The 11448-nt window shown below is 48.9% G+C and overlaps 2 protein-coding genes across 6 annotated transcripts in view; one reads left to right on the top strand and one right to left on the bottom strand.

Annotated features, from left to right (window-relative positions):
• RNF216 (ring finger protein 216) overlaps positions 1–6470 on the bottom strand; it is a 96349-nt gene extending 89879 nt beyond the window's left edge. For 2 of the 5 annotated variants that reach the window (XM_045576778.1, XM_045576776.1), the window contains exon 1: positions 6319–6462. The gene's annotated coding sequence lies outside the window, so the exon portion shown is untranslated. Of the gene's footprint in view, positions 1–6318 lie in introns of all 5 variants that reach the window. The other 3 variants (XM_045576777.1, XM_036423448.2, XM_045576779.1) reach the window with 3 other exon arrangements.
• On the top strand, positions 229–1292 carry LOC118710782 (V-type proton ATPase subunit E 1-like). Its single transcript, XM_036423462.2, is given in 3 exon segments — positions 229–351; positions 524–733; positions 735–1292. Coding segments are annotated over 3 exon segments (735 nt in total). The 5' UTR covers positions 229–321; the 3' UTR covers positions 1230–1292.
• Positions 6471–11448: the final 4978 nt, after the last annotated feature.

Below are 11448 nucleotides of genomic sequence, written 5' to 3' on the forward strand. Positions count from 1 at the left end.
TCAGAGGAAGGCGACACCCCATCACACCTCTGCTGCTGCCCGTGCTGGCAGCACAAGCCTTAGCCGGCCCTGGTTATCTGCACCTGGGGTGGCCTTGGGTGACTAGACCCGATAGAACACCTAGCACATAAAGCCACTGTATCAACTCAGGGAAGCAGCCAAAATGCAGAGACAAAAGGTCAGAAATGGAGGAAAGCAAATGATTGGATATAGAGTTCAAAACCTATATAAGGGAGCTTTTCTTTTCCCTCTTCTTCACCAGCTAGCTCCTTCAGGCCTAAGCTCGAGCTAGCTGCCCACCGGCCTGGCATCGCTTTCACTATGGCCCTCAGTGATGCTGACGTGCAAAAGCAGAGAGGAAAGGAGAGGGAGAGAGAGAGAGAAACATCAGTGATGAGAAAGAATTATTGATTGGCTGCCCCCAACTGGGGATTGAGCCTGAAACCTGGGCATGTGCCCTTGACCAGAGTTGAACCTGGGACCCTTCAGTCTGCAGGCTGATGCTCAGTCTACTGAGCCAAACCAGATTAAGCATATGATGGCTTTTATTGAACAAGAAGCCAATGAAAAAGCAGAGGAAATAGATGCAAAAGCAGAAGAGTTCAACATTGAGAAAGGTCGTCTTGTACAAACCCAAAGACTGAAGATTATGAAATACTATGAGAAGAAAGAAAAGCAGATAGAGCAGCAGAAAAAAGTTCAGATGTCCAATATGATGAATCAAGCAAGACTCAAAAGTTCTCAGAGCGAGAGATGATCTTATTACAGACCTACTAAATGAAGCAAAACAGAGACTCGGCAAGGTGGAAAAAGATACAACTAGATACCAAGTGCTGCTGGATGGACTGGTCCTCCAGGGTTTGTACCAGTTATTGGAGCCCCGGATGATTGTTTGTTGCCAGAAACAGGATTTCCCTCTGGTAAAGGCTGCAGTACAAAAAGCAATTCCTATGTACAAAATCGCCACCAATAAAGATGTTGATGACCAAATTGATCAGGAGGTCTACTTACCTGAGGAAATAGCTGGTGGAGTTGAGATCTATAATGGGGATCGTAAAATAAATATTTCCAATACCCTAGAAAGCCGACTGGATCTCATAGCTCAGCAGATGATGCCAGAAGTACGAGGAGCCTTGTTTGGTGCAAATGCCAACAGGAAGTTTTTGGACCTAAGCCTTTGGGAAATGGAATTCCTGCACTGTAATGATGTAAAAGTTTCTGATATCTGAACAAACAAAATGATCTATGTAGCTTTTTCTTTGCTATTCTAATACACTATATTTACTCGTGGATATCCTTCTATACTAATGCCCTTAGCCTAATTGTTAACAATGGGAGAAAGTTTCATTTAATATTATCAGGAAGCCTACCTCTAGCTTATCTAAAAGTAACACAACTTTCAGTTGGTTCTGCAGCATGAAGGTGAAGAAATCAGGTGGTGGTTGCATGGACTGTACCCAAACTTGTGTTCTTCCTCTGCTTCTGGTTTCTAGTCTATAAGTTATGTGTATGTGTGCTCTGCTGGTAACTCTCTGCTCTTTAAGCTTAGAGGGGCATGCACTCCTTCTAGCAGTAGTAGCTTCACTGTTACCTGTTTGGGCTTTGAAATGCTTCTTATCTGTAAATGCGATTTCAAATCTAAGCCATGATGCTTTATTAATTAAAACAAAAAATGTGCCGAAACCAGTTTGGCCCAGTGGATAGAGCATCGGCCTGCGGACTGAAGGGTCCTGGATTCGATTCCGGTCAAGGGCATGTACCTTGGTTGCGGGCACATCCCCAGTAGGGGGTGTGCAAGAGGCAGCTGATCAGTGATTCATCGATGTTTCTAACTCTCTGTCCCTCTCTCTTCCTCTCTGTAAAAAATCAATAAAATATATTTTTTTAAAAAACAAAAAAAAACCTATATAAGGTTTTTCAAGCATTTCCTAGAAAAGGCCAATAAAAGAAATGAGACCTGTGAGGATATGAAAAGAGATCAACTAGAAATAAAGAATACATTGTCTGAAATAAAAAATATTATACAGATTCCTAAAAACAGAATGGAAGATCACAAGAATCAAGCCAAAGATTTGAAATACAACGAAGCAAAAAAACACCCAACCAGAAAAGCAAAAAGAAATAAGAATCCAAAAATATGAAGATAGTGTAAGGAGCCTCTGGAACAACTTCAAGCGTACCAACATCTGAATTATGGGGGTGCCAGAAGATAGTGCAAGATACTGAAAACCTATTTGAAGAAATAATGACAGAAAACTTCCCCCACCTGGTGAAAGAAACAGACTTACAAGTTCAGGAAGTGCACAGAACCCCAAACCAAAGTAATCCAAAAAAGACCACACCAAAACACATCATTATTAAAATGCCAAGAGCAAAAGACAAAGAGAGAATATTAAAAGCAGCAAGAGAAAAAACAGTTACAGCAAGGGAGTGCCCATAGGACTGTCAGCTTTCTCAAAAGAAACTATGCAGGCCAGACTGGAGTGGCAAGAAATATTCAAAGTGATGAATAGCAAGAACCTACAACCAAGATTACTCTACCCCCAGCAAAGCTATCATTCAGAATTGAAGCTCTGATAAAGAGCTTCACAGATAAGGGAAAGCTCAAGTTCATCACCGGCAAACCAGTATTATACAAATGCTGAAAGGTACTCTTTAAGAAGAGGAAGAAGAAAAAGGTAAGATAAAAATTATGAACAATAAATATATATCAACAAGTGAATCTAAAAATTAAGTGAATAAAAAATCTGATACCATGTTTTTGTTACTATTTTACTCTGGTGTTTTACTTTTTGGTTGGATCAAACTTGTGTATTAAATATAATCATATGCTGTTTTAAAAAAAAGTCTGATGAACAGAATAAACTGGTGAATATAATAGAATCAGGGGTGTGGGAGGTGCGGGAAGAGACTGGACAAAAATCGTACACCTATGGATGAAGTCAGTGGGGAGGGGTTAAGGGCTGAGGGTGGGATGGGAACCAGATGGAGGGGAGCTATGGGGGGGGGAACAATTGTAATAATCTGAACAATTAAGATTTATTTTAAAAATATCTTCAATGGGTAGACTAGATATATAACATTAAAATTGCCCTTAAAATTTTTTTTGATGAGACCAGTTTGGCTCAGTGGATAGAGCATCAGCCTGCAGACTGAAAGGTCCCAGGTTCGATTCTGGTCAAGGGCATGTACCTTGGTTGCGGGCACATCCCCATGGGGGGTGTGCAGGAGGTAGCTGGTGGATATTTCTCTTTCATCTGTTTTTAGCTCTCTCTCTCCCTCCCTTCCTCTGTAAAAAATCAATAAAATATATTTAAAAAAATAAAAAAATAAAATTTCCCCTTAACTGTCAACTGAATATTGGTTCAGAAACTAGAATAGTTAAGTAAGCACTTTTTCATCTACAAAGGGTAAAAAAAAAACAATGTTTTCAATGACCTTTTTATAATTGAATCCTCTTGACACCCAGTCTTTTTCCCCCTGCCTACAGATTCTACTCTTGCATGTTTTACTATAGCACTGAGAGTTTGTTTTTAAACCACAAACTCATCACAGTAGAATCAAAATCCTTGCCAAGGCCTGCAAAATGCTGCCTCCTGTGACACCTGCTGACACCGCTGGCCTCACCTCTTCTCCCCATTCACCATCCCGCAGTGAGAATGGCTGTTTCTTGAGCGTGCCATGCTCCTCCTTCACTTCCACCTCTTTTCTCTGGCTGGATCACTCTTCACTGCTTCTTGTTGATCAGATGAACTCTCTCATCCTTCACTTCTTCATCTTAAATGTCACTTCCTCAGAGAAAAGCTTTCCAGACTATCCCCAGTATTCATACACACGTCTCACTTCTTCAAAGGACTTGGCTCACTAATAATCTACAATTATTTAATATCCACTTCCTCTGCTAAAACAAGTTCTAAGAAGTGGGACCTTACATCTTATTTGTTCCCATAGTCCCAGGACATAGCACACTGACAGACACAAATTAAATACTCCATAAGAGCCTTTTGAGTAAATATTCACGGGTATAGCAGGATAATTAGGAGCATGAACTCTGGAATTAAACTGAGTTCAAATTCTAGTCAGACACTTGTAAGCTTTGTGATTAGGTAAGTTGTTTTTCAGCACCTTCATTTTCTTTCTTTTAAAAATAAGAATAACAAAACCCACGTCATTGAGGAGTAAGAGTTACTATATGGAAACCACTTAGAACAATATCTGGCACATAGCTTCATGGTTTGTCCTATTATGACTAGCAAGGGGGATAAGGTAACATGGTTAGGGCCCTAGGCAGTTTGGCTCAGTTGACAAGAGAGTCAGCCAGGGGACCAAAGGGCCATACCAAGATTGCAGGCCCGGGCCTGGGCCCCAATTGGCTACATGCAGGAGGAAACCAATCAATGTGTTACTTTCACACTGATATTTCTCTTTCCCTCCCTCTTCCACTCTGTAAAAAGTCAATGGGAAAAGCATTCCCCAGTGAGGATTGGATTAACAACACAGAAACGCCGTCAGGGCCTGGCTGCTGTGCTCAGTGGCCGAGTGTCGACCACAAGCCGGGAATTCGGGCTCCATCCTGGGGCAGGGAACACAGGAGGCAGCCGATCAACGATTCTCTCTCTCTCCATCTCCCTTTCTCTCTGAAATCAATAAAAGTATATTTTTAAAAAAATAACATGGTTAGGTGTGAAATTACTTATGACGTCTCTGAAGTCTTAACAGAATATAGTAAGCACTATAAAATAGCAGCCAGCGGCCTGATGGGTGGCTGGGTTGGTTGGAGCTTGTGACATACACCAAAGGGTTTGTTTCCATCAGGGCACATTTTAGCCTCCGGTTTTGATCCTGGGTCTGGCAAGAACCGGTGCCAACCAATCCATGTTCCTCTTTCACACAGATGCTTCTCCCTCTGTCTCCCTCCTTTTTCTCCATTTTAATGAACACATCCTCCGGTGAGGATTAAGGGGAAAACATTAGCTGCTCTGGGCGGTGTGGCTCAGTTGGGGGGTTGCCAGTTCAATTCCCTGTCAGGACACAGGCCCGCTTCGGGCTGGATCACTGGTGCAGGCGGCAGAATATCAACGTTTCTCTCACACATATCTCTCTCTCCCTCAAAATCAATAAAAATGTTTGTGGGGTTTTTTTTTAGATATATATATTTTATTGATTTTGTACGGAGAGGAAGGGAGACAGAGAGTTAGAAACATCCATGAGAGAGTCATCAATCAGCTGCCTCTTGCACACCCCCTACTGGGGATGTGCCGCAACCAAGGTACATGCCCTTGACTGGAATCGAACCCGGGACCCTTCAGTCCGCAGGCCGACGCTCTATCCACTGACCCAAACCGGTTTCGGCTTTGGGTTTTTGTTTTTTGTTTTTTAATAGCGGCTATCAGCAAACACAGATGCTCTCACATATCCTACTTCATAAACTTTCATTCTCCCCGACTCACATCAACTTCCTTTACCCGATTTCTCCATCGGGCTGAAGCCTCCGTGTAGGTTGTACAGGCGGGCCCGGTCCGGCCCGGCTCTCCAGCGCTTCCTCACACCCAGCACTGCCCGCCCCCGGCCCTCCCCGAGGACATGGCCATCTCTGCACGGATCGCAGCACAAACAGGGCGAGGCCGGCCGGCGGGTCCTCCGCGGACAGGGTGCTCCAGGCGGAGGCTGGCCCGCCCTCCCCGCTGGCCCCGCGCCTGGGCCGGGCCGGGCCAGGCCCCCGCGCTCCCGGCCCCGCGGGCCGAGCTTTCCCCGCGGCCCTGGAAGCCCGGCGGCCCCGCAGGCGCTCGGCGCGGCGGACACGAGGCTGAAGGGGCCGAAGTTGGGCGCCGGTTGCCCGGGACGGCGGCCACGTCCGGCGGGCGCCCCGCTCCGGCCCCGCGCCCCGCGCCCCGCGCTGCAGGCGCGTCCGTAGGGGGCGCCCCTCGGCGGCGGGCGCCCGGGGTCCGCCCCGGCTGCGGGGGGACACATCCCTCCAGCGCGGGGTGCGCGGCGGCGGCCCCGAAGTTCCCTCACGGGGCTCGCCCCCGCCCCAGGCCGCGCTCGGCTCCACGGACGCCGCCCCCCGCGAGGTCGCCCAGGAAGTCGGACTTTCGGCGCCTTCGCCCTCCGCCGCGGGCCGACGGGCCGCCGCCAAACTTCCCGAAGTGACGGCGGGGGCCCGGCCGCGTGCGCCTTTGTGGCTCCCGCCTCACGGCCGCCCGGCTGCCCGCGCCCCCGCCGCCGAGGTCCCCGCCGCCCCCGCGCCGGGGAGGCGCCGCGCGGACACGCACTCCCCCAGGAGCCCGCGCAGGAGCAGCGCCCGCGGCCGCCACTCACCCGCCACTCCGCTCCCCGGGCCCGCGAGGCGGCTGGGAGCCCCGGCGCCGGCGCCCAGTCACCGAAGCCGCAGCCGGCAGCTCCGTCGCGGCCGCGGAGGCACCGCCGCGCTCCTTCCGGCCCCGCCGCGGCGTCAGCGCGCGCCTGCGCACAGCGCCCCCTCCCGACGCCGACAGGAAGAACCATAGAGGCCGGGCGGGGCGGGGCGAGGGGCTGGGGAGGGACCATAGAGAGGCCGCCCGCCCGCCGCTCCGCCCGCTCTCCGCCCACCGAGCCTTGACTCCCCCTCGAGGCGGGAGGACGGAACGAACCGAGACTCCCCCAACCCCGGGAGGCGTTGCTGGCGCCCTGGGGTTGGAAAGGGCGGGGGCAGGTGGCCCTGGAAGTCTTCCTGCTGCGCACCTATGTCCACTTGCCTCCTTTGCAACTCATTCATTCATTCATTCCACACGTGTCATTCATTCATTCCGCACGTGTCAGTCATTCATTCCACGCGGAGGGCTCCCTGTGCGCCAGGCCCTGTGCCAGGCACTGGGGAGACAAAAGTATCCATGGAGGTGCCTGTTCTAATGAAGCTTATGTTTTAGCGGGCACGTCTGTAACTAACTTGTGAATCAACTTGTGAGCTAACTAAAACATTGGCCCAGACAAGAAGTGTTCAGGAAAAACAAAAAGTGCAGAAAGGAATGGAGAGTGATGGGGATAGCAGGGTGGTCAGGGAAAGTGTCTTCTGGGGTTGGGGGGTGGGGGGCATGGAGCAGAAAACTGAAAGAAGTTAGGGGTCAGCCAAGGTGACCTCCGGAGGGAAGACAGCTCAAGCAGACGGTATGGAAAAGGCAGAGGCTCCGGAATGGGAACGCGCCTGGTGGCTGAGGACACAGCAAGGCTGCAGCGCAGGCAGAGATGCGTGGTGACAAGGCATGGGCTTGGCGAGGTGGCAGGGGCCCAAACCTTAGATTTCATTCTAAGTGGGACGGAAGCTACTAGACGCAGGGGTCCTCAAACTTTTTAAAGTGGGGCCAGATCACGGTCCCTCAGAGAGCTGGAGGGCCGGACTATATAAACTACTAATTCCTACTGTAACACCTCGGCTGCGCTCACTGCCCAAAAAACCTGGCGGGCCGGATCAGACTCCTCTGCGGGCCGCATGTGGCCCGCGGGCCGTAGTTTGAAGACGCCTGTAAGAGGATTGGAAGCAGGGGCATAGCTATTCTGCTTACATTTTGCAAAGATCACTCTGGTTACTCAGCAGCGTTTCCCAAAGTGTGGTACGCGTACCCCTAGGAGTACAGAAGAGTTTGGTGGGGGTACGCGTTGCCGGAGTTTGATGGGGATATGCACTGCACCGTGCTTAGCTGCGCCTAATTCTACGTTGTCATGAGTACGAGGGGTACTCAGCGTTACGAAAATTATAGAAGGGGTACACATATGTCAGAAGTTTGGGAAACACTGGTTTAGAGAACAGACGAAGAGGTCAAGTCAGTAGTGGGGAAGCCACTTAGGAATCAATGGCAGGAGTCTATTAGGAAGTGAGGGTGATTCAGACTAGTATGGTCAGGGAGGAGGCGGTGAGAGAAAACCAGATTAGGATATTGTTTAAAGGTCGAACAGAGAGCTTCCCAGATGGATTGGATGTGGGTGAGGAAGGAAGGAGTCAAGGATAGCCACCAGTTTTTTGGCTTGTGCAAGGGGGTAAATGGTGGTTCCGTTCACAAAATATGGGGGGAAATGAAGAGGAAGAGGTTTGGGTCAGAGGGGGGAGAAGTGAACTCATTTCGGACATATCCAATCGCCGACAAACCTGTCCCGGCCCTCGGGACAACAACGGGGGCACGCAGGAACCACCTAAGAGAATGAAACAAACAAGGAACGCGAAAGAATGAAGGCAAGACAAGGTTCTGATCAAGCCTCAGTTTTATTCTCTGAAATGGCTGTATTTATACAGCAGAGACAAAGGGGGGCAGGGCCGCTTATGCAGGGGGGGGTCTTTGGTATCTGGCAACACAGGATTGACTAATTGCCAGAGGCGGTGTGACATTCCAAGGTGCAACATTCCAAGGCTGGGCTATCTAGGGGGGAGGATCAGGAAGGGGAAGAGGCAGGAAGACAGGAGATGCTAAGCCCCAGGTTAATCTTATCTTCTGGCCAAGCCCTCAGGGCACCACACAACCTCTGCTAGAAGGAACTTAATTCTATTTCCTTAAGACTGAGTTGCTACAGTGTCACGTGGCGGCTTTAGGTCTGCTCTGACCTGCCTCAGTGTGACAGCAAGAAGCAAGGCTGGTCAACAGCAGGTCCTAGGCCTGCCTCTCTGGTAGGTAGGGTTGCAGAGGGTTTAACCAGTTAACTACTACGTGTCCAAAACGGCAACCATCCCCACACGCCATGATATTTTGAGTTTAATTAAAAAATCAGTTTGCAATGAATATTGTAAAAATAAAAAAATAAAAAAAAATAAAAAGACTGAGTTGCTTGCCTCAACTCTGCTGGCTCCCAACACAAACCAACAGTTGGGATTTCAATAGGCAATTGCAGTCGTGCATCACTGAAACGGGGAATCATCTGAGAAATGCCTCTTTAGGCAATTATTGTGCCAACATCACATAGTACACTGGCCACACCTGGATGGTTCAGCCCACTTCACGTTAGGCTGTGCGGTATAGTGCCTACTGCTCCTACACTACAAGCCTATACAGCATGCTCCGTTCTGAAGACTGTAGGCAATTATTCCACAACTAGTGGCCCGGTGCACAAAATTTGTGCACATTAAAAGGGGATTAGTTGTCAAAACCGGTTTGGCTCAGTGGATAGAGCATCAGCCTGCGGACTGAAAAGTCCCAGGTTCAATTCTGGTCAAGGGCATGTACATTGGTTGGGGGCACATCCCCAGTAGGGGGTGTGCAGGAGGCAGCTGGTGGATGTTTCTCTCTCATCGATGTTTCTAGCTTTCTGTATCTCACCCTTCCTCTCTGTAAAAAATCAAAAAAATATATATTAAAAAAATAAAAATAAATAAATAAAAGGGGATTAATTAGAGGAAATAATTTAATATTGCTATTTGCCCTTTCTCTATAATAGAAGTGTGAGAGATGAAAGAAAATTACTAAAATGTATAGGAAAACCTCCCTCTTGTCAGAGTCTGGGGCTCACCACAGGACCCAGAGTCCCTGCTGATTCTCATTGAGGCTCCTTATATAATAGGAACTTGGCCTCAGCTGTGGGTGCAGCCATCTTTGTAAAGGAGTGATGGTCAATTAGCATATTCCGTCTTTATCAGCTAGGATGGCAAGTGTTTATCTACCTGAACGTAGAAAAGCTACAGTAAAAACGCAGAGGAAAAGGTTTTAAAAGGCTCACCTGTGCAGGGCACTGCTGATCCTGCTCCATCATGTCAGGAGGCCACAGAAGAGCCGTGCCCGCCCTCTCACTGAGCCACAAAGCAGCAGAGCTTTTCCCAAATGTCAGACATTTGAGCAGTTTTATCACAATATTTCCCTAATCCACTTACTACCCATTAGTAATATTTTTTTTAGAGTAATTCTTTTTTTTTAATGTATTTATTTAAATATAAAAAGGTTGAACCTGATGGAGGGGGAAGAAATGAGGAACCTTTGTAATAATATGAACAATAAAGATTGATAAAAATAAATAAATAATAAATAAATAAATATAAAAAGGTTGACTTTCTTCAGAGAAGAAGGGAGAGGAATAGAGAGTTAGAAATATGGATCAGCTGCCTCCTGCACACCTCCTACTGGGAATGTGCCCGCAACCAAGGTAATGCCTTGACCAGAATCGAACCTGGGACCCTTCATTTCACAGGCCGACGCTCTGTCCTCTGAGCCAAACTGGTTTCTAAAAGTGCTCTTTTCCTAGTGGAGGTTGACTCCTCTGCCCTCCCCTCTGGTTTCCGTTTCTTCTCTTTTCTACAGGGTCCCTCTTGCATCACTGACCCTCTGTCTCTCCTGAATATTAAAAATGTCCCACTCAGCCGAAGCTGGTTTGGCTCAGTGGTAGAGCGTCGGTCTGCGGACTGAAAGGTCCTGGGTTCAATTCCGGTCAAGGGCATGTACATTGGTTGCTGGCACATCCTTGGTAGGGGATGTGCAAGAGGCAGCTGGCCGATGTTTCTCTCATCGACATTTCTAGCTCTCTATCTCTCTCCCTTTCTCTCTGTTAAAAATCAATAAAATATATTTTGTTAAAAATAATTTAAAAAAAAAAAAGTCCCACTCAGTTAGGTCCTTCCCTCAGCATATTCATACTTGGAACTATTTCCCCTCTTTACACACACACACACACACACACACACACACACACACCCTTCAGTTCTGGATCCCACTCTAGCTCTAGTTCCAAATGCCACCCTCCCTTTGCCGTACATCTTCCTAAAAACATAACCCTCCTCATTGCTCTCACTTCCCAACCCCCATTAGCTTCTCCGCCCCAGAGACCTAGGTGGCCCTCACAAACCTGGCGCCTCCTTACCCGGGTGTGTGTGTGTGTGTGTGTGTGTGTGTGTGTGTGGCTGGCCAGTGGGGAGTTGGCTCAGGGCAAGGGCAGGGGTCGGCTGACGGGATGTCAGCTGGCCAGCGGGGTGTCGGCTCAGCTGGAGCCCCCGTGCAGTTCTCCACTCCATGCTCAGTGAGGTCGCACTGGGAGCTTGAAGCAGGCCTTGGGGGGAGCACCTGCGCCATAGGAATCAGCAGATGCTGCACCCCGAGCTCTCCACCCCAGAGAGCCCGCAAAGAGCCCGCAGTCGAACGTCTACCAACGCACCATGAAACCAAGCGGCCTCCGTCACCAGGCAATGCTTTCCCGCCAGCCCTTCCTCTGGTTTCCGGATTACTTTCCCGCCTTGCACCTTGCTGATGTCTGATGTTTTCCTGCTCTGGGTGAATTCTTCCATGTTGGCTTTGGGTAAGGATTGCTCTAACCCTTTTATTTGTTCGTTTATGTTTTTGTTAATCCTCGCCTGAGCAGCCTTCCGTGCGAGGCCAGCGCTCTCACCGCTGGTCACGGCAGCCAGGCAAGGGGACTCCCACCGCCCCACAGCCTTCGGATCGCTATTGCTAGTCAAGCAGGACTTCTGCGGCCGAGATCATTAAAAACGGTCTCCAGCCGAAACCG

This window comes from Pipistrellus kuhlii, unplaced genomic scaffold, assembly GCF_014108245.1.
Source record: "Pipistrellus kuhlii isolate mPipKuh1 unplaced genomic scaffold, mPipKuh1.p scaffold_m20_p_8, whole genome shotgun sequence".
Taxonomy (NCBI): Eukaryota; Metazoa; Chordata; class Mammalia; order Chiroptera; family Vespertilionidae; genus Pipistrellus; species Pipistrellus kuhlii.